Source organism: Oryzias latipes, chromosome 4 (assembly GCF_053564925.1).
Source record: "Oryzias latipes strain Hd-rR chromosome 4, Olatipes_Hd-rR_3.1".
In the NCBI taxonomy this organism is placed as follows: Eukaryota; Metazoa; Chordata; class Actinopteri; order Beloniformes; family Adrianichthyidae; genus Oryzias; species Oryzias latipes.
In genome coordinates this window covers 5,097,811-5,123,665 of record NC_136240.1, presented here as the reverse complement: position 1 = coordinate 5,123,665, position 25,855 = coordinate 5,097,811, and the positions used below count along the sequence as shown (strand labels likewise).

Below are 25,855 nucleotides of genomic sequence, written 5' to 3'. Positions count from 1 at the left end.
CCACACAGGTAACGTTTTGATTTCCTCAAAGGAAAAAACAATGTCAGTTTACATGCTAAATGTGGAGAGAAGCTAGCATCCGTCTCCATCAGCTCCTCCTCCTACAGCTCCTCCTGCAGCTCCTCCTCCTACAGCTCCTCCTCCTACAGCTCCTCCCCCTGCAGCTCCTCCTCCTGCAGCTCCTCCTCCTGCAGCTCCTCCTCCTACAGCTCCTCCCCCTGCAGCTCTTCCTCCTGCAGCTCTTCCCCCTGCAGCTCCTCCTCCTGCAGCTCCTCCTCCTGCAGCTCCTCCTCCTACAGCTCCTCCCCCTGCAGCTCCTCCTCCTGCAGCTCCTCCCCCTGCAGCTCTTCCTCCTACAGTTCCTCTTCCTTCAGCTCCTCCCCCTGCAGCTCTTCCTCCTGCAGCTCTTCCTCCTGCAGCTCCTCCTCCTACAGCTCCTCCTCCTGCAGCTCCTCCCCCTGCAGCTCTTCCTCCTGCAGCTCCTCCTCCTACAGCTCCTCTTCCTGCAGCTCCTCCCCCTGCAGCTCTTCCTCCTGCAGTTCCTCCTCCTACAGCTCCTCCTCCTGCAGCTCCTCCTCCTACAGCTCCTCCTCCTGCAGCTCCTCCCCCTGCAGCTCCTCCTCCTGCAGCTCCTCCCCCTGCAGCTCTTCCTCCTGCAGCTCCTCCTCCTACAGCTCCTCTTCCTGCAGCTCTTCCTCCTGCAGCTCCTCTTCCTGCAGCTCCTCCTCCTACAGCTCCTCTTCCTGCAGCTCTTCCTCCTGCAGCTCCTCCTCCTACAGCTCCTGCTCCTCCTCCTGCAGCTCTTCCTCCTGCAGCTCCTCCTCCTGCAGCTCCTCCCCCTGCAGCTCCTCCCCCTGCAGCTCCTCCTCCTACAGCTCCTCTTCCTGCAGCTCTTCCTCCTGCAGCTCCTCCTCCTACAGCTCCTGCTCCTCCTCCTGCAGCTCTTCCCCCTTCATCTCCTCCCCCTGCAGCTCCACCCTGTCGTTCTGTAGCTGCAACTTTCTGGACTCTGCAGAACTTAAAGGAGTATTTCATGATCTGCAACCATCTTTTCTTCTCTTTCCCCATCTTGAGTGTGAAAAACTGCAGACAAGCAGGTTTGTGGCTCAACCACTTGATTATGACTTTTGTGCCATCGCAGCAGTTCCACGCAGTCATGCTTCTGCCGCTTTTATTAGCATCCTGAACATCTACTGCTCCACTGTAGACAAAGTAAACCCCCAAAACCCAGTTGACTGGACCCTAGCATGACTAGGATAGAAGAAAAGGCATTTCTGTGTGAAAATACAGGAAGGCCACCTCCCCAGGTTTCTCTGGGACTTCAGTGCAGCTGCCCCTCCCTTCTGCATCTTCAGGCTGCATGAGGAGGAAATTAAGGAGAAGCTTGGATCAGTGCCTTGGCTTCCTCAAATCCACAGCATTTCAACAGTTTTTGGCTTGCTGCAATTAATTAGAGGAATGAATACAAAGTTGGCTGAAAGTTGTCAATTTGCAGGACTTCATGTGCATTTTGTCTTTTTTTGATCTTTGCCTTAATGAGCAAAAGCAAACCCAAAAATCTGATTTGTTCGCATAGTTTTCTCTCAATCAGAGTAACCTCAAAGAGTCATTCACTTGTGTGTTATCATGCTTCAAACGAAGCTTTAAATCTGTGTTACTGTGTGACACAAAGCAGTGCATGATCCAGTTACAACAAAAGCAACAGAACCAGCCGTTAGCTCACCGGCTGCCTTTATTCTGGGCTGTTCAACAAGCTCTTTAACTTCAGCGCTATTTAGCTGTTACGTAACCACACGCATTTGATCATTGAAGCAACATAAGTAAGACCTGCAGGTGTGTCACAACTTTGTGTGTATTTATATTCTGTCCTGTAATTGTAAGTAACAGAATCTTTCCTTTTTGGGACGGGCTGGTTTCAGACCTACACCTGAGCTAATTTCAGAGTAAAGAATACTTCGATTAATTGAATTTACAGATTTACATAGATGATCATTTTTTTGGGACACTTTTCTTGCTTTTATATAACCCTCGACCGGAGAAAGGTAATTTGCCCTGTCTGGATGGGTGGAGTGTTGCTGCCCCAGGTGGAGGAGTTTAAACATATCTTGGAGTCTTGTTCACGAGTGAGGGAAGACGGGAGCGTGAGATTGACAGGTGGATTGGAGCAGCATCCATATTTTTTTTTTTTTTTTTTTTTTTAACCTTGTCCTGTCCAACAGCTGGGCAAACAGATGAGAGCTGAGGGCCTCTTGTGTTGGACATATTTTATTTTAACAAGAGGGGTTATTAATCTTCAGACAAACCAAAGGTATGTCTGAATAAACCCCTTTTGTAATTGAGGCCAAACTTTATTAATTTCAAACATGTTTGAAGATCTTTGGTGTTGGACCGGACGGAAAAGGAAAGAGGGGAAGAAGAGAGAGGGACGTTAGAGAGAGGGGGGGTAGGGGGTGATAATAGGAGGGGAAGGGGGATAAGACCATGAAGCAGCATAAAGCAACAATAAAGCAACATAAAGCAGCATCCATATTTATGCTGTCGCTGTATCAGTCCGTTGTGGTGAAGAGAGAGCTGAGCCAGAAAGCAGAACTCTCAATTTACCGTTCAGTCTTTGTTCCAATACTCACCTATGGTCATGAGCTCTGGGTCATGACCAAAAGAACCAGGTCCTGAATACAAGCGGCTGAAATGAGCTTCCTCTGTAGGGTGGCTGGGTGCTCCCTTAGGGTGAGGAGCTCTGTCACCCGGAGAGAGTTCGGAGTAGAACCGCTTTTCCTCCACCTCCAGAGGAGCCAGTTGAGGTGGCTCGGGCATCTAGTCTGGACGCCTCCCTGGAGAGGTGTTCTGGGCATTTCCCACTGGACGGAGGCCCCAGGGAAGACCCAGGACACGCTGGAGAGACTATGTCCGTCAGCTGGCCTGGGAACGCCTCAGGGTCCCCCCAGAGGAGCTGGAGGAAGTGGCCAGGAAGAGGAAAGTCTGATCATCTTTGCTTAGACTGCTGCCCCCACGACCCGGTCCTGGATAAGAGGAGGAAGATGGATGGATGGATGGATGGATATTACCCCTGCTGTTCTTTGATGCGCTTTAGACGTTTTCTTCTTCATATTCTGTGATGCTTCCGAGGATACATTTCTCTGAACCTGTTTCTTAGGATCCAAAAGCAAACTTGTCTGATGTTTCCAGAATTTTCAGCACCTTTCACACAAAGTCTCTTATTATGGATCTTTTATTGGCAGAAGCAGAAGTGGAGGACCATGTCAAAGATTTTTTCCGAGCTTGTTTGTCTCTGGGCTCATTGAACGGCTGGTGATGAAGCACAGAAGAGCCTTTCTTTGCACAGCAGTGTGGATGCTCCGCCATGCTTTTCTCCGGGTTGCTGCACGTCTCTGAAACCTTCACACAACTCAACAACACAGTCAGATCGATTGAGAGAGACAAAGCATGAAAAGAACCTGTTATACAGCATCTGCTGCCACTCACTTAATGTTAGTTGACTTTTCTGAGATGATAGGTAATGTTGTGCAGTGAAGGAAAGCGCAGATTTCCCTCAGGTTTGAACTACCATACCACAACTGTGTGAAACCTCTATTAAGCTTTAGAGAGCAGCAGGTATGAATGTTTTTATCTGCCAAATAAAATAAAGACATGTCACCCAAACAGGATAGTTCTTACTGTTATCATCCCAAAAATAGAAAAGGATTGCAGAGAAACTGAATTATTATTTCATTTATACACTCTTATGATTATTTTGTTTTTCATTTTTTCCCCAGCCTTTAATGTCTCTTGTACCTTTTTGTGGAAAAAACAAATCCGTACGTGCAAAGAATTAAACTGGTTGGTTCTTACTCTGAAAACATTATTGTGACGCTGATCAAGCAGAGCTGAGCTTCATTATAGTCTAATTGAGTGTTCACAACAAATTCAGAAGAGTCAATTCAACTCTCATGACGTTAAAGACCCACTCTGATCTACTTTTGATCTATTGTAAAAGTGTTCCTGGTGATCCTTAAATTATGATTGTAACGTTTTAGACTAAAAAATAACAAAAAACTGTATTGTTTTCTAGGACATAGTTTGTGCAGAGCAGCAAAAGTTCATTAGAAATTCTCCTTTCAAATTCGCAATAACTGCACATTTTTTCCCTCTTCTATTGTCCAGTTTAAGTGAGTCTGTGTGAATTGTAGCCTCAGTGTCCTGTTCTTAGCTCACAGGAGTGATACCCGGTGTGGTCTTCTGCTGCTGTAGTCCATCTGCCTCCAGGTTGGACGTGTTGTGCGTTCAGAGATGCTCTTCTGCAGACCTCAGTTGGAACCAGTGGTTCTTTGAGTTCCTGTTATCTTTCTATCAGCTGGAACCAGTCTGTACATTCTCCTCTGACCAAGGTATTTCTGTCCACAGAACTGCCGCTCACTGGATATTTTCTATTTTTCAGGCCATTCTTTGTAAACCCTAGAGATGGTTGTGGGTGCAAATCCCAGTAAAATCCTCAGACCAGCCCGTCTGGCATCAACAACCATGCTTTAATCACTTTAATCATCTTTCTTCTTCCTTCTGATGCTGGTTTGAACTGCAGCAGATCGCCTTGACCCTGTCTACATGACTGAATGCATTAAGTTGCTGCCATGTGATTGGCTGATTAGAAATTTGAGTTAACGAGCAGTTGGACAGGTCTGTCTAATAAATTGGCCAGTCAGTGTATCTTTGTTCTGGTTCTGATAGGAGCAGAACTCAACAAGGGTCATTGTGGACTCATTCAAAGGAAGCTGCATGCTTGGTGTACACTTTCAAGCAGTGGCCAATGTTTACATTGGGTTTTCAGGGTGTGACCACACAAATATTATGTTTGTTATTCTGTCTGATCAAATGATGACTGGAAACCATAAGAAACTCCGTAGAGAATGTTGCCATGGAAACCTTACCAAAAGGCCCTGTCCACCAAAGTCATTTAAAAGTCAGCATCAAGGAAAACAAAGTTTAAAAAAAAGAACCTAACTTAGCATTAAGAAATGTTTTTTTCTCCAAGTTGGCTTGTACAGTTTCTGTGTGTCACACAATCCAAACACACAACTTTTATTATTTGATCTCCGTGATAAGATGCTGCATGAAACAGCCTACAGCCAATTCACTGTGTGTCTTTTTTTCACACAACCTTTGAGGCCATCTAACAGAGGCAACTCCCAACAGCCATGGCTTCACTGCCAGAAGGCATTCTGCACGTTTTCACTTCACAGCACAAACAGTTTCAGACATAAACGAACAGGCTTTGAAAAGGACTAAAAAACTCAGACATTTTCTTAAACTTTTGTACGTCTGAATTTCAAAGACTTTGCATTCACTGATAAAACATTTTTTGCTTCTTATACATTTGATTTGTCCTATAGATGCTGTCAGTGTTATGTAATTATCATTTGCTTACACGCTATAATCACCATAATATGATTGTCTCAGTTCAGTCTTTCAACCAAACAACCACCAGGTAGGCAGGGCTGGGTACTGTGCTTCAGATACCCATAGGGTGGGCAAAACTATTTTTATATCTGTCCCAGGTAGTCAGGGTCATTAGACGATTGGCTGCAGAGTCCTGCTACATAAACATCAGAATGAGAAAGAAAGGTGATTGAAGTGACTTTGAACGCGGCATGGTTGTTGGTTCCAGACGGACGTGTCTGAGGATTTACTAAACTGCTGATCTATTGGGATTTTCACCCACAACCATCTCTAGGGTTTACAGAGAATGGTCCAAGAAAGAGAAAATATCCAGTGAGAAGCAATTCTGGGGGTGGAAATGCCTTGTTGATGTCAGAGGTCAGAGGAGAATGTACAGACTGGTTCCAGCTGATAGAAAGATAACAGGAACTCAAAGATACACTGGTTCCAACCGAGGTCTGCAGTAGAGCATCTCTGAAAGCAGAACACGTCCAACCTGGAGGCAGATGGCCTACAGCAGCAGAAAACCACACCGGGTACCACTCCTGTGAGCTAAGAACAGGAAAGTGAGGCTACAATTCACACAGACTCACCAAAACTGGACAATAGAAGATGGAAAAACGTTGTCTGGTCCGATAAGTCTCCATTTCTGCTGCTACATACGGATGGTAGGATCAAAATGTGGCGTCAACAACACGAAAATATGGATCCATCTGCCTTGTATCAACGGTTGAAGCTGGTGGTGGTAGTGTCATGGTATGGTGGATATTTTTTGGCAGACTTTGGGCCCCTTAGAACCAACTGAGCATGGTTCCAACATTACAACCTACCTGAGTATTGTTGCTGACCACGTCCATCCCTTTCTGACCACAGTGGACCATCTTCTGATGGCTACTTCCAGCAGGATAAGGCGCCATGTCATAAAGCTGGAATCATCTCAGACTGGTTTCCTGAACATGAAAATGAGTTCACTGGACACAAATGGCCTCCACAATCACCAGATCACCAGATCTCAACCAAATACAGAACCTTTGGGATGTGGTGTAGTGGGAGATTGGCATCATGGATGTGCAGCTGACAAATCTGCAGCAACCGTGTGATGCTGTCATGTCAATATGGACCAAACTCTCTGAGGAATTTTTCCAGAACCTTGTTGAATCTATACCACCAAGGATTAAGGCAGTTCTGAAGGAAAAAGTGGGTCCAACTTGGCTCTAGCAAGGTTGACCTAATACAACAGCAGGTGTGTGTCGTCTGCTGCAGTATCTGCCACTGACAGCCCGAAACTGAAGAATTTGGAGCAGTTCTTGTGTTGGACTGCGTCACCAAGCTTTAAGACTGATTTAAAAAAAATCTACTTGGACGTAGCCTGAACTCAAGAGGCCAGAAATGACTTTAATAAATCATGAACAGGGTGTAGTCTAGATCTTTTGTGGTTTGACATTTTTGCCCTTGTTTTAGTCTGTTTTATGTTCTTCTTGACCTGCAGAAGCCGTGCACTAGCTGAAGCGCAGGGAAGCCAGGACAAATTTCATGATTTCTGTTCTGTTACAAGATGCTCCTGATCATTAGCCTTCAAAGGGTCCATGTTTTTGGCTGGGGACATGGAGCTCTCCTCCCTTTGTCTTGGGTCACACAGGTTGTAGATCTTCACAGATCAAATCCTAACAAACTTCAGGGAGATGGTTTAGACTGAGATGACATGTTGTTGCTCTGATTACAGAAACAGCTTTGGCTCACAGGTGCTGAAGTGGCACTGTAGTGCCGGAGAATTTCCAGTCTTCTCTCTGGAAGCTGCTAAACCTTCAGCTTCAAGCGTGTCCAGAATGGACAAGATGGTGAAAACAAAGGACATCAAAGCAGGTACTTTGAATCACAGCAACTGCTTTATGAAAAAACAAATTTCTGTTTCACAGTCTGATCATAAAACTGGTCCAGAATACCAAGACGTATTGAAAGTGTCGAAGGATCAAAACATTTGTTTGTTGGGGTGCACGGCTGGTTAGTAATTTGCAATTCTTTTTGATCTGCAAACTTATAAGGTTTGTTTTTTCCATTACCTCCTATTAGATGAACATAAACTCCAATGGTACATCAGTGACTTCAGAAAAACATTAAAGACACCTTTTTGTTCAATTTCAAAGCATAAAAAAGCTCATTTAAACCTTAAAGTCACAATTTTTATCAATTTAAAGCAACCAGTAATGTTTGACATGTAGTACACCAGTCAATATTTTGTAGGATATTTCCGTAAAAATCACAAACAACTGCATAGTATATTACCACATAAGAAAATGACATTAATTTCAGTACTCTAATCTTCTGAACACTAAATTACTTCTATTTATGGAATATATTGTGAAGTATTGCTCAATATATTGAGAAATATATTCTGGTTTGATAAAGGTTTGAATTTTGAGCTATGCTGGGTTTTATGAACTCATCTGTGGTCGTGCTTTTTTCTTCCCTTTCAAAGTTAGCCTGTATGTTTTTTCAGTGCACTCAGAGAAATGTATCCAGCCTCCAGAGTCCCGACAGCAGGGAGGGAGTGTCTGGCTTTTGTGGGGAGCTGGGGAGGCTGCATGGTAACCAGCGCTGTCTTCTGATTCCGTTTTGTGAGAAAAGAACAGTCAGGAGTAAGGTTCTCTGTGGGCTTCAGGAGCACAGACAGGCCCGCCAGACTCTCAGGTAAGCACTGCACGCAACATACTCGCCTTTAAAACGGGATCAAAGCTAAAGTTCAAGCTGGTTGTTCTGTCTGCTGAGATCCACTTCTGTGCTGGACCTCCACCTGTCCATGATGGCTGACAGTTCAATAGCATCCCAGGGTTCTGTGTTTACTCTGAGGTCAGAAAAAGGTGCATCAATACAGTCTGGCTCTGAGTGCCTGCATTTTGCATGGCATGTTATTCATGTGCCATGCTGTTACGAGAAACTGAAGGAGTGCCCGTTGTTTGCTGTGATCGTGTCAGGCTGCAATCATCAAACTAAAAGTGTCTGCTTGCTTGGCATGTATGTAAAAAAGGTTTAAAAAGGTCTGAGCACTGCTTATCCTCTCATCAGTACTGCTACAGCAGAGGCCACCCTGTGAAGTGACAAAAAAACCTCCTAAAACACAACCCGCCAGCACAGGAGACTTTCATTGTTGAGCTGCAGCCATCAGCGTTGTTCAAAACATGCATCAGATCACAGCTCAGTCTGCAGGTCCACACGCAAAACAGCTTTTCTAGATGTCTAGAAAGAAAAATAGAACACAGTAAAAAGACATTTGCTTTTTAATAACAGTAAGATTTTGAGCTTTTAAAAAAAGAAAATCATTTTACAACACTTTGATGCAAAAACATTACTATTATTATGTCTGTCTGATTCTTTCTGGAAACACAACAATTTGGTGCATAAAATACTAACATATTTGCGTTTTGAAGAAGTATTTTTTATTCTGAGCTACTAATCCTAAAATCTTTATTTTAGTTGTGTTGGATGTTTGATCCCTTCATTTACAGTGTTGACTGAAAAAGCAGTTTGAAGGATGCCTGGTGGATGTCTATCATTTCTGAAGATCAGGTGTCACGTCACCAGCAGGTTCCGCACTACTTTCATGTTTTTTCAACAAGAGGGTGATTAAAAAGTTCTCAAATCTTCAGATTGAAGCCAAAAGCTAACGGGTATACAAAGAAACCCAAAGTGAACACAAAATCAATCCTGAACATGACTGTTGGTGCGAAGTAAGCCTCCACCATCATCCCTTCGTTTACACTCTCTCCCACTAGCTTACAGCCCCTCACACCCCCAGCCTAACAATTACTGGTGTAAAAAGGTGAGCAATATCAGAGCTATCTAGTCGTACAGTTTAGATCAAGATTCCAGCTCAGATGAGGAAAACAAAGACGTTCATGGATCTATTTGTCTGACAGTGGATGATCAGAATGGAGCAGAGCAGGGAGCTTGGGGTCTTTCAATTGTAGCCTCCATGTAACAAATACAAGTTTTTCCAACATCATTTTTTCGTCTGCAACTGATTCCCAACAATATGAATAAAGAAATACTCAGAAACACAGTTTTAGTATTCATTTTCTTTATATATAACCTCCAGCATCAGAAAAATGCTACAAGAACAAGGTAAAAACACCAAAAACACCATTTTCATTGGAGGGGGTCTTTAAGCAATGAGAGCAGGACTCAGATGCTAACATCGACTTTAAGAAGGCAGACCTCGTTTTATTCTTTATTCCAGACAAAGGGTTGAGAGTATTTGAAAAACAGTCTCCTGTTTAGTGAACAAGTGTCCTCTTAGCCTCAGTCTGCGCATAGCAGGAGTCATGACTGTCAGCTTTGTTTACCCAGTCTGCACTGTTTGCTCAACATTGTCTTAAAAGTTTGTGTCACTTTCAAGAAGAGCAGAACCTCTTCTGTTCAGAAGGTGACAGCAGACTCTTCCTCCTGCTGCTTGACACTTGGCCGGTACAGATTGGCTCGTCATCGTCTCTGACATTCAGACCAAGTGAGGTAGCTGCTGACGAGACTGATTCTCTGCTCTGGCAAGAGAAAGAAAGGTAGCATACTTTGTTGGCGGTCATGGGGTTTTACTTCATCCCTTCTGACATTTTCCTCCATCTCCATGGCAACAAGAGCTTACCATATAAAGGATCTCTTTCTTGAAGATATTTTCCCTACTGGTTCTCACTTTGTGTTATCTTTCAAGCATTTTCCTCCACACCTGACAGGTGTTCTCTTCAGTTTTCAAAGGGACAAGCAGAGCAGCCTGGATGTGTTATGGAAAACAGTCCTGCTCTCTTTGGACTGATTAGACTATCTAATTAAGAAGCATTTGAAAAGAAGGACTAAATGGGCAATTTTAACCAGGTGGAAGTGAATGATGGCGATGGTGCTCTCAGTGCCTCCATTGCACCTCTGAAAGCTTCTGTGATGGAAAATTCCATGCTGTCATTGGTGACACTTCTTCTCTTTTAACATTATTTATAGTTGAGTAACTCAGAGTTTTGGAACATCTTCCTCTGTCTCTGAACACCTGATAAAACTACAGGTGGACTTAAAGCGTCTACATCCAGCTCGTCCTCAATAAACTGACCTCCACTGCACAATGGAGTCTCCTTTTTGTTATCCAAGGACAGAACATCAATCTGGGGACCTGCGTCTGGTCTGTATGCTGTTTGACTTTAAAGGCCTGTTCACACCGGGACGAATTTCGCCGGCGATTTTCGCCGACGTTTAACGCCTCGTGACTAAACAAAGGGCACCAACGAGAGTGTGCACACCGACGCGAAAAAACGCCAGGCGTTAAAGCGTCAAAAAAAAAAAACGCCTCGGGTTCGTTTTTTTTTTTCGACGCGGCGCGTCGAAATCTACTCGACCAATGAGAACGGCGCTTTTGCTCACGTGTCTGGAGCTTCTGAAGTTACAGTAAAACACAACTTGGGGGCGCTCAAACACAAAACTGCCTTGCTGAGCACACATACCAGCGAAGAAGATAGACGCCAAGTAGCGTCTACACTGCCGCGAAGCAATAATGACGGACATTCTAAAATATCCCCGAACCAAGCACCAGTTGGAGCTACTGGTGCTTGAAATATTCATGTTTTCTTTGTTTGATTCTGACAAGCGCGTAAATACTTGCTCTCTTCTTCTGAGTGAAAAGCGACTTTAAGAAGCGTAAAGTTGCGCAGCGCCACCTTGTGTACAGGAGTATTTCTGTTTTACATTAAGCGCCATCTAATGTCAGGGAATGAAATTGCATGTTCACTCCACTCATCGTCAGCGAAAATCGCCTGGGTGTGAACACAAAAAACGTGGCGAAAAACGCTGGCGAATAACGCCTGGCGAATATTCGTCCCGGTGTGTACGGGCCTTAATGCTGCATTTAGGCGGCTGGCCTCGCTGGGTCATGAAACCTGTCTTTTTTGGTTTCATCTTGATTTTAGCTGATAATGAAGGAAAAACGTGCCTTTCATTTATATGACAGGTATGATGGGAGAAACAGTGGGGATAAGTGACAATCAGCACAATGTGTTTGCACAGAGATTTCTGTTGTCTCGTTGTCTTAACTCCGGCACAAAGTTTGGAAAAGATCCACCAAAAGTCATGTTTTCAAAACTGGACTAAAGATGAATGTAGCTAACGGGTCCAAAGGATTCAGTGCGTGGCTTTAGAACATTTTTACACATGTGAAAAACTTGCCTTTACTTGCATTCACACTTTAAGATGGTGGGCTGCACAGTGCTGCAGTGGTGCAGTGGTTAGCGCTTTCACCTCACAGTGAGCTGTTTTTTTTTTTTTGTGGAGTTTGCACATTCTCCTCAGGCAAGTATGAGTTTTCTAAAGACGCTCCAGCTTCCTCCCACCAGAGACATCACAAATGAACAGAACAACCCAAGGATGAAGGCAAAATATGTTGTGAACAGTGAAAGGAGGACTGTACAGACACGGGCTGAAAGGCTTCTATGCCATGAAGAAGCCATTAGTCCAAAAGAAACACAGAAAAGCCACATTAAAGTTTGCTAATGCACACAAGGATAAAGACTTTTGGAGACATGTCCTGTGGTCTGACAAAACTAAAATGGAACTGTTTGGCCACAATGACCATCGTTATATTTGGAGGAAAAAGGGGGAAGCCTGCAGGCTGTCATGCTGCCTCTGTCAGCTCTCTTCCCCCTCCCTTTTCTGCTTGGCTCCTGATTCATCTCAGCTGTGTCCACTCACCTCATCACCCACCAGACCTTCATAAGGAGATCCAGAACCAGCATTCATCTCCAGTTTGTTGCCCCAGATGGTGCATAACCTGAGTCGAGGTATTAATGTTCTCGTCTAACGTTGTTATTGCCTCGCCCTCAGGACCTTCAGATCACGTGTGGACACCTGAGTCACCTTTTTACCTGAGCCAAAGAACCTCACGGAACATCAAGAAGCTCCAGCCAGGCCATGAGCCAACTCCGACCTCCAGACTCACCACGAGCCATTGCTACCTCCAGCAACTTCACCTGCTGCACTCCAGCCTCCAGCCACATCAAGATCCCAAGTTACTCTGAATCAAATTAAAACTCTTTACTTACCATCCTATTCACCTGTGTTTTCCTTCCGGGTTCCAGCTCCTGGGTCTGTCTCGCCTAGCTTGCCATGACACAGGCCTCGGAATAGAGGGGTGCATTGGGATTGGGTCCCGCTGGGTCCCGCGGGACCCAACCCAAATCTCGCGGGATTGGGCGGTTTGAATTGTGCTGCGGGCGGGAGCGGGAAGCAAAAAAAAAAACCAGCGGGATCAGTGCTGCCATGAATATCTCATGAATATCTATTAGCGGACTACGTTAGGCTGTGCAGCTGTTGGATTCTTATGTACTGAAGCTCCGTGAAGGCACCAGGTAGAGACGCCTAATGGCCACTGTCATCTAACCTGTTGTTGGGGGTGTGCAACGCCCCGCCCCTCCTCTTAGAAATTGTGTTCTTTAAAGCCTGATACCGCTGTCGCGTGTGGGCGGAGCTACCAGCTAAAATTATGGTCTGATCGCTACATGGAGCGATGTGTGCATCAATGCGTAGACACAGAGAATGTGGAGAGATCAGGTTTATTATTTTGAAGATTTCTACTTGGTAATCATGTTTCCATGTTTGAGTTCATAAAATCACCCCAGGGAAAGTCTCTGCTTCAACTCCTGCAGGGAAAGCTGCGTCTCAATCTGACGCCTATATTTCCATTCTCTCTGACAGAGTTTGAAGCCAAAGTCCCTCCCCCGCCTCTCTACCTGTTCACCTGTTCACATCCTCTGTAGCTGAGTTGTTTTTCCCCGCGCTCCTCGGTGTATTCTACACAGAGAGCGCAAAATACGGTCACCGTAGGCTGACACGCATGGAGAGAAATTAGACTCAGTCGGATTTGTGCGTGCGTAATTCTTGATTTGTACGTAAATTAGGATTTGTGTATGCATATTCTTGCTTTGTGCATGCGTAAATTAGGATTTGTGCATAAATTTGGATTTGTGCGTGATTTGTTACTCACATAATACGTTTTGTGTATAAGTTAAAAAAATATAAAATGAAAAAAATACAAAATGTAATTTATGTATGCACAAATTAAGATTACAATAGCTTGAAACTACTTACACACACATCTTTAAAAAACACGCACGAACCCCTTGTTACACACACACAAAGCCAAAGTTACGCACGGATCTACCGTGAGACTGTTTTCACGTCTCACAAATTCGTCCGTAAGTGCTGCGTTTAAATACCAGTGGAATGCTCGGTCATTAGAATGTTCCTATCAGCCTTCCCTTCTAAACGTATCCAGACAATGACTCAATCAATACATGAAGACGGTAGATGTTAGTGTTGAACATAGAGGCTACTTACTTCGGGGCGCTGACCACCGAGATGGGCCGCCATTCTTCCCGTGACTCTCTCAGTCTGACTGCCTTTGATTTTTACGGAAGAAAAAAAACAGTGCCCCCTACTGGTCATTCCTGTTACGCATTTTGTATCAATTCGGTGTCTCGGAGAATAATATACTTTTAATATATATATTAGCGTTTATAAGTGAACGTCATATTCCCAGATAATAATTTTTATTTTCCTTTAAAGTTATTTTAAGCCCTGCTACACCCACTGAAGGAAATACGTTTCCAGCGCAGCACAAGGATGAAAGAGCTGTGACTCTATCTGGCAACATTGCGCGGGATAAGGAAGAAGCAGAGGTTTCCTGACAGGGACATGATGTCAATGGATGAAGCAGAAAAGAAATACAAACGAGGTTCATCAAGAGACACGCATGGTGTTCAGATCTGCGTGCCGATGCCCCACTGAGGCGCACAACAGCAAAAACGGGAAAAGGCTGAAGCTAAAAAAAGTATTTTTTCGTTAGGAAAAAATTAATTCATAGATTTTCAGCTCTGTTGAACCATTAATGTTTTTTTCCCTCCATAAATTCAAATGACTTTGACATGCATCTTTACCAGCTGGTTCAGCGCGCTTCAGGCCGTCTGTCTGCGCGCGGACACACACACACACTTTTAACCGAACAGGATTTGTGAAAATATATGTAATAAGGAAGTTGCACATTACACAAAAGAGCAATGCATGAAAAGATGAGGCTGGAGGAGGGACATGAATCTCTTCAATAATATCAATACAAATACGTGTTTTTTTCCTGCGGGACGGGAGACGATACAAAATCAATGCATCTCTATTACTGTGCGGGACTAAATTCTCTGAGTTTTGTGGGTGCGGGCCGGAGTCTTACGCATACGTTGCGGGAGCAAGCGGGATTGGTCAGAAATTGGGCGGGTGCGGGCGGGAGCGGGATGAAGAAAATAGTCCCGCGCAGGGCTCTACCTCGGAACACCATACCAATTGTAAAACATGGGGCTGGTAGCATCATGTTGTGGGGATGTTCTGCTGCTGGACGGTCTGGTACACTTCACCAAATAGATGGCATCATGAGGAAAGAACAGTATGTGGAAATATTAAAGAAACATCTGAAGAGATCAGCCAGGAAGTTGAAGCTTGGGAATAAAAGGATCTTCCAAATGGACAAGGACCTGGAGCATTCTGCCAAACTGGTTACAAAGTGGCTTAAGGATAACAAAGTCAATGTTTTGGAGTGGTCATCACAGAGCCCGGATCTAAATCCTATTGAACATGTATGGTCAGAGCTGAAAAGGCGTGTACATGCAAGGCGACCTACAAACTAGGCCAAAATTCCTACCAAATCTTGTGAGAAGCTTGCGGAAGGATATCCAAGACGTTTGACCAAAGTACTGCAGTTTATAGGCAGTACTACCAAATACTAATGAAATGTATGTAAACTTTTGACTTCAAGTCATAAAAACGTGTCTAAAAGCCCTAGTCTCATCATTCTGACATTTAGCAAATAAAAACACTTTTGTCAATGTAGTTGACCTAAAACAAGAACAGCTTACTTTTATTTCATGTCTGACGGTGAGAAAAAAAGGCATACGTGCGTGTGTTTTTGTGGTGTATGTAAACCTCTGGTTTTAACTGTACACTTCAGTGTATGCAATACACCTGCCTAAAGGCAGAGGGTGCTGGTGATCCCAGCGACACCACGGCTAGAGAATAACAGAATAAGTAGCAGCAAGTCAAGTGCAGCCGTCCTAAGATTCAGTGATCTCCACTGAGACAGACCTTCAACCCTTGTGCTATCTTAGATGACCCCACCCTTACATTGACATGTTCTCCCTACCATGACAAAGGTGGATAAAGGTGGAAAGATTTCATGTAATCCATGGACACCAGTGAAGATCACAAATCATTGAAGGAAAAAGGTTCAGAGCACTGTCTAGTATAGCCTAGGATAGCACAAGGGTTAAAACTGAAGAAAGAAAAGGAAGACTTTCACAAACAGGTTGTCCATGTGTTTCTTGAGAAGAAGCGGTGCATTGACTTCATTAATAAGTAAAATCAAGTCAAAAACGATTTTGGTAATTTATTTTATATGCTACAGTTTGTTTACTAAAGAAAAATGTTGAAATTAAATTTTAAACAACACACTTTAACTGCTGCCAATCAAATGGTGAATGAGTTGTTCTGTAAGGTTCATTTGAACCTTGAAAACAAAATAAATAATAGTTTAAAAAAAGCATTAAATTTAAAATAGAGCCCTCTCCCAAGACCCCCCACCCCCCTCCACACACCTCCCGGCCACTGACTGATGGAGATACACAATGAGAAACGGGCCCGAAAACAAAACATTTGTCATTGGAAAAGCTAATATTTGGGACCCCCCTTCCCCATGTAGAGCTGATGGCCCCCATCTACATTTGATGGTCAGTTTGTTATCTGTAGTTTTGTTTTTGTTTTCTTTCTCAGTTGGAAAAAATGCCTCAAACAACATAGATCCTAATCACTTCTTATTACACATTAATTCAGAGAGGCCAATGGATCTCAAATAAAATGCATTTCACTTAAAAAAAAGGTTTATTCAATTTTATACAGACCTAATATTGTAACCCTTGGGCTATCCTTAGCACTGGGAGTTGGGTCATCTAGACCCACTAGACAGTGCTCTGAACCTTTTTTCTTCAATGATTTGTGATCTTCACTGGTGTCCATGGATTACATGAAATCTTTCCACCTTTATCCACCTTTGTCATGGTAGGGAGAACACGTCAAAGTAAGAGTGGGGTCATCTAAGATAGCACAAGGGTTATATCTGACACTGAAGCAATTGCAACTATAAGCTCAAGAGGGACTTCGGAAAAAAATGAAACACCTGGCTAAAATGTAAATGTGCAAATCAATGAAAAATTAAATTAAATGAAACTTGCAAAAATTTGTGAACATAAGAATTTGGAGTGGACTTCCTTTCTCTCCTGAAACCTCAGCCGGTCATCAATATCAGGATTCAGATCCTGTGCAGAAACACATTCAGGGCTCCAGACTGCGAGCAATTGGTCGCATTTTGCGACCAAAATTTGAGAGTGTGCGACTGAATTTTACATCCAGTCGCACATGCGCGACCAGTAAATTTGCCTCCCCCACCCTTCGTAATTTTTATACATTAAACGTGGAAGGGGCACGTCAATGATCATTGAAATGAGCAATGAAATCATCAATGAGAAGCGAGCGCACACGCACGCAGGCAGACACACACACTCGCGCACATACTCATGAAACGCGAGCACGTACACTCTCGCGTGATACCTGTCTGTGAGGCGGCCACTGCGTGTGAGAAGAATAGGGAAAGCCACCGTGAGTGGCTAAAATGCGTGGAGGGGGCGGGGCCTAGAGATAATCGAGTGCGCGTAAACATCTGTGGGAAGGAAACTGAGACAAATATCACAACCTGTGAACATGTGCGTCTGAGCTATGAGTAAGTCAACTATTGATTCGTTCTTCCGACCTGCGGCTAGTGTACCAGGACCAGAACTACAGCAGGGGTCTCAAACTCGCGGCCGCAGGCTATTTGCGGCCCCCAAGATGATATTTTGCGGTCCCCGCCTTAATATGAAGGTTTAATGTTACTGCAGCCCGCCAGTTTGTATGAATGACACTTTTTCATTGTCGTGCACGGAGCTGACCAACCAATCACAGTGGGGTAAATTACTCTTGGGGGCGTGACAATGACAGGGCTTGAAAGCAGGAAACCTGACAGCCCCCTCCCTCCCCGGACCACATTAAGGAGTTCCTTAGTTTCCTTTAGAACGTATTTATTCGCTCGTAATTTTCTACATACATGCAGCCCGTGCTGAACTTTTCTCTGGGCCGCACAGAACCGGAGGAAGGTTTAGGTTTAGGTTTTGGTTACGGCGGCGCATCAAACGGTCCTGCGCGGTTGTTACGGCAGCACACCGCTCCCGTCCCGCGGGAGTCGGGGCAGCTGAGGAGAATAAATGTCCCACACCTACATGCGTGACAGCTAACGGGGCTTGAACTTTAAACACGCTCGAGCAAAAACAACATTAGTTTTAGACACACTGAAAATATGTGGGGAAAATGCAACGATAGACGTGTTTGAGATGAACCGGCACCTCGCCTGGATCATTGGGGACACCAGGCGGGGGGGCTTTGAGATGAAAGCGAATCTGCAGCAAGACTGAAGGAGAACAGGAAATTGGAGTTGTCCTTAACATTCAATTTAGTTTTAATATTCTTCTCCCCCTTAGTATGATCTGTGTTCTTATATATTTTATGATTATTTTAATGTTTTGTGATGTATGTAGCCTTTTTTAATGAATTGGTATTTTAAATTATTTTAATTAATCACTCCACTACAAAAACCATCAGGACACATGTCCCATAATGCATTGTTTTGTAGTCTGTAGGGCAGCTTTCAGTCAGTTCAGTTTCCAGCTGTGTCCGGGTAGGTTTGCCCCTTGCTCCCACCCCTTTCTCGATTGACAGTTGATGTTGGAGCAAAAACAAAAATATATGTCACACACTAGCGTTGAGTTCACCTGGGTGATCTCAAACACGCTTATTGTGCATCTTGGCTGCAGCTATTTGGTGTCACAAAGATAAATTTCCATCCGTTTTCTTTACTTATTTGTACTGTCATGACAGCGATGGTGCTGTCAGTTTACCTTGTTGTTGCATCTTCAAAAGTGCAGAATAAAATGTGACACTGAATTTGAAACAGCACATTGTAATTTCTGCATCTATTATTAAAGTATTTATTAGTAATACAGTGGAAATTAGTAGATTGGGTTAGCATGTTGATTTACGGTATGCGCCCCTAAATTTTCTGGTTGCGCCCCTAAAATTTTCAGTTAGGGGCCACTGTGCTCCTAGTGAAAAAAGTTAGTCTGGAGCCCTGACATTTACTGTCATTCAAGTGTGCAAAACACAATGAAATGTCCATGAGTCTTTTCCGTGTTTGTTGTCTCAATTTTGTGGCAACACCTGCCTTGTTCCTGACCTTTGATGGGACGCCATCTGTGACCAGACTGACATCAGTGACCAGACTGACATCACGTGACCAGACTGACACCATGTGACCAGATTGACATCACATGACCAGACTGACATCAGTTGTGCAACTTCTGTGATGTTGGTGTTTTCATCAACAGCAACCGAAAATGCAATAAATGACTGGATTCCTTCATTTGGCGCCCAATCTCCTCAGAGATGTTGTATCTGCAATCATAATCCTTGACAGACTTATGTTGGGAAAGGTCGACTGCTTTTTGGGACACAGGACTTCTGGAGCCTTCAGCATTTTTTCATTTAGATGTTTGCACCAACTTGTTGGCAGTAATGTAGCGTTCTCTGCTCCATCACTGACGTCACGGCTGTAGTAAATTCAGCTATTTTGTCAGTCCAGCTAATAGTTGTTAAATGTTCTCTTTTATTAACTGCAAATGGTGAAACCTTTCTTTATGGTGAGTCTCATAGTGGTGCTGAATGTTATATTCTCTGAGCACTGCGACCTGTTGATGACATACCAAGCATGCAGGTTTTGCATTCAGCTCCGTGAACTAATAAAACTCTGTCCATTTTTCCTGGAAAGCTCAGCACTTCACTTCCACCCTTTTTTTCTTTTTTGACAACATTATTAGGGGGCTCATTAATGATCATTCTCATAGCAACATTACAGCGGTGAGGCTTGCGGGAAACCAAACTGCACCCTACCCAGACGCAGAGCTGTTAGGTTTCGCTTTTGCCACGTGCACAGATATGCTGTTTCACCTGTTTTGCTTTTCCTTTTTTCCTTATTTTTTGAGGAGGAAAGAAACACTTCTGCATCTGACTGTACCTAAGAAATCCAGAGGTGCTGCTTTAACCAGCATCATCACATCACAGTGATCTCCATTCAACTTCATGCTAGGTCTGAGAGCACTCATGTTTTTAATGGTCCTGCCAAAAATATTTCCCACTGTGGAAATTAGGAATAATGTGATATTGGATTTTTTATAAAACCTTACTTGTTGCTAGAATACTTTTGTTGTTTCATTTAACATAAAATAATAATATGATAAATTGGAGGGAGAATACTGGGAGGATCAATGAGATGACTAGACTTGAGATGAATGGGAAGCCATGAAACCTGACTGAGAAAAAGTAAAAACTTTTACCAGTCATGAAGTCATGTGGTTTGTTTCATGTGTTGAGTTTGGCAGCTCATGCTTTGTGCATGTGAACTCCAGTTTCTCTTTACATCTTCAAATAGAGAGTTTTTCACTGCATCACATTTGAGGTCAAAGACGTTCAGGCATTACAACAAAACAGAGCAGATGCACTTCTTCTCAGCCGACTCCTGAGGTTCATCTGCTTCAGTCAAAACCAAAAGGTGAAATTTCATCATGTCAGAGTTTGAACGTTTATGTGGAGCAGCTTCTGATTCATGCACAAATACCTCCTTCATACCAGCTGGCTTTTTTAAATGTGAAAAATTTCCTTTTCACCACCAAACAGGCATAATTGCAGTGTACTGTGTTACACTCTGTCATGAGTTGGAGAGCTTCACTTCACCTAATTTGACCAGTTTGTCTCAGTCTGCTCTGAGTGTTCAAGAGCAGACTACTCATTAACCAGAAATTGGAGTCCTTTATGTAAATGTGCCAGATTTAGCCCCAACAGGCTGATCTCCATTTGCAGTCTGATGTAGAGCATTTTGTACCGCTGTCATGGTAACACACCAACTCAAATTCACTGTTCAACCAGTTAAATGTGCCTAAAACCCTAATGACATTAGGCTAATATCATCAAACACTACTTAACAATAATTTAGGGATACTGTTATTTACATGAGTACTTTTCCTATTTGGTCTCAATTTTAATGACCAATGTCAACGTTCCCTAAAATGTTACAATAAATGAATGAGTACAGACAACACTTTCATTAGTTTGATATTCATGGTGTCTGATCAGCCAATCTTTACTTTAGCAGGTCCCAGCTGCTCTATGGAAGCAGTTATTTCATCATTTACTGTTCACCTACGATGCTGGAGGGAAATTTGGGAAGTAAGTGCAAATGAATGTGAGGTTGGGAACTATCAACGGCAGTCACAGCCCAAAGTGTTACGGGTGGTCAGATAGGATCAACCCAGAAGCAGGAAGACTCAAACAAATCCATCAAGTTTTAAGCATTTACTTGAACCAAACAGGATCCAAACAGAGAAGACGCTCCAACACAAAACACAGAGAGAACAGAACTTAAATAGGAAGCAACATGATTACAGGCAGCTGTGATCAATCAGTGAGGGACCACAGTAAACCTGCCAGAGAAGCAACCAAAAGAAACACCACTAGAGGGCAACCATAACATAACCCCCTCACTAAGTCCGGCTCCTAGCCCGACGACAAGGTTGGTCAGGATGGTACCGGTGAAAGCGATCGATGATCCGGGTCCAGAATATGACGCCCCGGAACCCACTGTCGATCGGCAGGACCGTATCCCTCTGTTATGACTTTCTGCTGCTGCTTTGCTGCATCCCCTTTCATTCTGCTCACCTGGCAGGTGTGGCCAATGGATCTTGATCAGCACCTGCCAGGTATTTAAGTCAGAGAAGGCCACAACCAAAGGAGAGGCATGCAGAGAGAGCAGAGCAGGAGGCTGAGGAGCAGTTGTGTTGAGTTGGAGCTGTGCTGGTTGGTTTGTTTCCCTTTTGATTCCCTCTTGGTCCTCAGCAGTCTTATACTGCAGGGTTTTATTATTTTAGTTTGGGGTTGGACCTTGGTAGTCCTTATTTGCGGGCTTTGTTTATTTATTTCAATAGTTAGATTTTGTTAGGCAGCCTTAGCAGGGAGCTGCTGACTCCGATGGTCAACGTGACTGGGTCAGTTGTCTCTCTGAATTATTTTATGTTTGGCCAAGGCTCCAATCCCTCTGTTTTGTGTTTTGTTGGGACCAGCACAGTAATTTATTTATTTTTATTTTACAGGACACAGGTTATTTTTCCCACTTAATAAACTGTGTTCCTAAACTTATTTTGTGTCCATTTTTCATATGTTTTGGCCCCTTCGTGATTTACCCCTAGACTGGGACAGGTTTTCCTGTCGGGGCCGTAACACCCTCCCAATCTACGAGGTATTGGACTCCTCGACCAACCCTTCTAGAAGATGGCTGATAGTATAGACTGGTCCCCCATCCACAAAACGGGGGGCTGGAGGAGACGGGACAGTGGAGTGGAGGGGAATCTCTTTCACAGGTTTTAGCTTGCTCACGTGGAAGACTGGGTGGATCGACAAGCTGCTCGGAAGGTCCAGTTTGACTGCCACACGGTTGATGATCGTGAAATAACCAATATACCGGGGATGCAATTTCCGAGCTCCCCTTTTCAGTGGCACATCAGATGAAGAAAGCAACACTCTGTCCCCCACCTTGTATTCAGGAGCAGCCGATCTGTAACGGTTAGCCACTGCACTGAACCGTTCCTGATTCTGCAGAAGTTGGCGACGGTCTCTGCTCCATGTACATCAGCAACGCCTCACAAAAGCAGCGGGACCAGAGGTTGAAGCCGATTGTTCCTGGTGGGGAAAAAGAGGTGGATGATAGCCGTAGGCTGCTTGACAAGGGGAAAAACCAGAGGAATTTTGGAGGGTGTTGTGGGAATACTCAGCCCAGGGCAGCTGAGAAGACCAAGTGCTATGGTTCTTGGCACACATGGCTCGTAAAGTTGTTTCCAAGTCCTGGTTGTAACGCTCTACCTGGCCGTTGGTTTGGGGGTGGAAACCTGAACTTAGGCTGACCTTGATCCCAAGGACCTTGCAGAATCTTCTTCAGAAGGCGGCAACAAACTGCAGTCCTCGATCAGAAGTAATGTTCTGCAGAAGGCCATGTAAACAAAACACATGCTTGGAGACAATAACAGCTAACTCCTTGGCTGATGGCAACTTCTGCAGAGGCACAGCATGGACCAGTTTGGAGAACTTGTCTATGATGGTGAGGATGACTACATTACCCTTAGAGTTGGGTAACCCCGTAATGAAGTCCATAGAGATGTGGGACCAAGGTCTGGAGGGCACAGGTAGAGGTTGCAGGAAACCGGCGGGTGGTTTACGGGTTACCTTGACGCTGGCACATACAGGAAATGACGAAACGAATGCCCGAATGTCTGAGGACACTGTGGGCCACCAAAACCGCTGGGCCACCAGGAACATAGTCCTCGTCACTCCAGGATGGCAAGCCAACCGAGAGGAGTCCCCCCACTTGAGAAGGAACAACGGTGGCTGCGGCCGTAGAATCTTCTGATTGTTCCTCCCGCTGAAATTGGGATGAAAGAGCGTCCGCCTTGATGTTCTTACTGCCCGGCCGGTAGGGGATGGAGAAATTGAACCTGTCAAAAAACAGGGCCCATCTGGCCTGGCGTGGGTTAAGTCTTTTGGCTGTTCGAATGTATTCCAGGTTTTTATGATCAGTCCAAACCAGAAACTTTTTTTCAGCCCCCTCCAACCAGTGACGCCACTCCTCCAAGGCAAACTTTACTTATGTCGTAGTTTCTCTCTGCAGGAGTGAGCTTGCAGGAGAAATACGCACAGGGATGGACTCTGTTATCAGACGCCCTCTGAGACAAAACAGCCCCCACTCCAGACTCAGATGCATCTACCTCCACAATGAATTGTTTAGAGGTGTCATGCTGAGTCAGGATAGGAGCTGCAGAGAAACGTCTTTTTAGCCCGGCAAACGCTTGATCAGCTCCCTCATCCCAGACAAACGTACCTTAGCCGAGGTGAGTCTGCGAAGAGGTGCAGCCACGCCACTGAAACCTCGGATTAAACGCCTGTAAAAATTTGCAAACCCCAGGAAGCGCTGTAACTGCTTACGTCCAGAAGGGACTGGCCACTCAAGAACAGCCTTAACCTTGGCTTTGTCCATCAACGGTCCCTGAGGTTATCACATGCCCGAGAAACTTAGTCCGAGTAATGTGGAACTCGCATTTCTCTGCCTTGCAGTGCAGCTGATTCTGGAGGAGGCGTTGTAAAACGGCTCTGACGTGCTGCACGTGGGTGTTAAGGTCTGGGGAAAAAAACAAAATACCATCAAGGTTTACAAACACAAATTTGTTAATCATGTCCTTGAATACGTCATTAATAAGACACTGAAAAACTGCAGGAGAATTTGTAAGTCCAAAAGGCATGAAAAGGTTCCTCAAAATGACCGCTGGGGGTGTTAAAAGCAATTTTCCACTCATCCCCCTCCCGTGTGTGAACCAGATGGTATGCACTCCGCAGGTCTAGTTTGGTGAAGATCTGGGACCCCTTAACGAGATCAAAAGCGGACTGTAACAGAGGGAGGGGGTAAGTGTTCCGGACTGTAATGTTATTCAACCCCCTGTAATCAATACAAGGTTGTAGTCCTCCATCCTGCTTTCCCACGAAAAAGAACCCAGGCCCTGCCGGAGAAGAGGAGGGACGGATGATTCCAGCCTGAAGATTCTCCTGTAGATACTCCTCCATGGCCTCCCGTTCAGGAAGAGACACAGGGTAGATGTGACCTTTGGGTGGTTGAGTCCCTGGTAGGAGGTCTATTGCACAGTCATGGGGAGGCACGTACCTTACTGAATACCACACTCAGATCATGATATTCAGAAGGAACTTTGCTTGGGTCTAGAGCAGGGGTCGGCAACCCAAAATGTTGAAAAAGCCAACTTGGACGAAAAAAACAAAAAAGAAATATGTCTGGAGCCGCAAAAAATAAAAGCCCTATTTAAGCCTTATAATGAAGGCAACACATGCAATATGCATCTATATTAGCTATATTAGCCTACTATCAAAGTGACTAAGTTGCTACAAATACATAAGGAGCATTATTAACGATTAAATGTTTATTTGCCCTGCAGTGCATTCTGCGGAGAACGACGCGTCACTTGACTGCTCTGTTGTGCAAGTTTAACTTCATTATAATATCAATGAATTATGTTTCATTGCTTTGATAAAATTAAAGAAATGTAATAAAGAAATCTGATTTTTGATGTCATTTTTATTTTGAGGATTCGAACACAAAACAATAAAATGGAACGTGCGTGCCCCATGACAGTCAGCTTGCGCTCGAACGACAGAACAGCTTCAAGCATTTGCGGCGCCTGCAGACTTTCAGCTCGTTTAGGTGGCTTGTCACAGTCATATCCACCAAAAAGTGCAGCTTTTCGAGCCACAGTACCCTCCAGTTGCGGGTAGTTCAGGTCTTTGCTTTTCAGGAATGTTTTCACGTGTTCGAAACAGACAACAAAGCGATGCAAAACGTCACCCATGGACAGCCATCGGACTTTGTTGTGTAGCAGGAGATCAGAATATTCGCTTTCAACTTCATCAAGCAATGCATGAAACTGACGGTGGTTCGATTTACATCAGACACCTGCCTGGCGGTCCGCTAAAAGCTTCCTCCTCTATGAGACTGTTTGGAGTTGTGCGGTGTATGGCCCACGGACAGTTCTCCAGCGCTGCCAGTTGATTGACAGCTCAAATTTTTGACAGCGTGGCTCCCGTATTTCCCACTGCAAGTGACGTACCTGCTGAGCATTACAATATTTATTCTACACATTCTTACAGCTTTGGAAAATGTTAAGAATGTTTGTGTCCTGTTTTTCCTCCTACAGAAACCATATTAAAACAAAAAATATATTTCTCTCCCCCATCTTTTTACTTTTTCAAACATTTTTGAAAATGCTCCAGGAAGCCACTAGGACAGCGCTAAAGAGCCGCATGCGGCTCCTGAGCCGCGGGTTGCCGACCCCCGGTCTAGAGGTTCAGGAAGTGGTTGCCTATCAGAGGAATGTACTGCTGCCGCAACCGAACTATTCAACATACAAAAGAAACTCCAGGAGAATACACATCCAAAACCCAGCCCATGTGTGGATAATGTTTACTCAACCAACGAAAACAAGGGGCTTCAAAGAGTCCACCACGTAAAACCAGTTCATCATGGTTACTAGAGAAAGTCACATTTATATTTACAGTGCGTGCTGAAACTCTATGCGTGATGGAGCCAACTTGGGCATGAATTAGTGAGACGGTAGAC

At 44.3% G+C, this 25,855-nt stretch overlaps 1 protein-coding gene and 1 long non-coding RNA gene across 2 annotated transcripts; both read left to right on the top strand.

The window, feature by feature from the left end:
• Positions 1-15: 15 nt before the first annotated feature.
• LOC144991991 (uncharacterized) lies at positions 16-1,379 on the top strand (the record flags this gene model as incomplete). Its single annotated transcript, XM_078946457.1, has 1 exon — positions 16-1,379. A coding segment is annotated over one exon (1,236 nt), but the record flags the coding sequence as incomplete, so codon positions are not given.
• Positions 1,380-5,990: 4,611 nt separating this feature from the next.
• LOC110015016 (uncharacterized) lies at positions 5,991-24,137 on the top strand. The gene is made up of 4 exons (XR_002290071.2): positions 5,991-7,069; positions 7,154-7,293; positions 7,928-8,118; positions 24,070-24,137. It is a non-coding gene; the product is annotated as an uncharacterized LOC110015016 (long non-coding RNA).
• Positions 24,138-25,855: the final 1,718 nt, after the last annotated feature.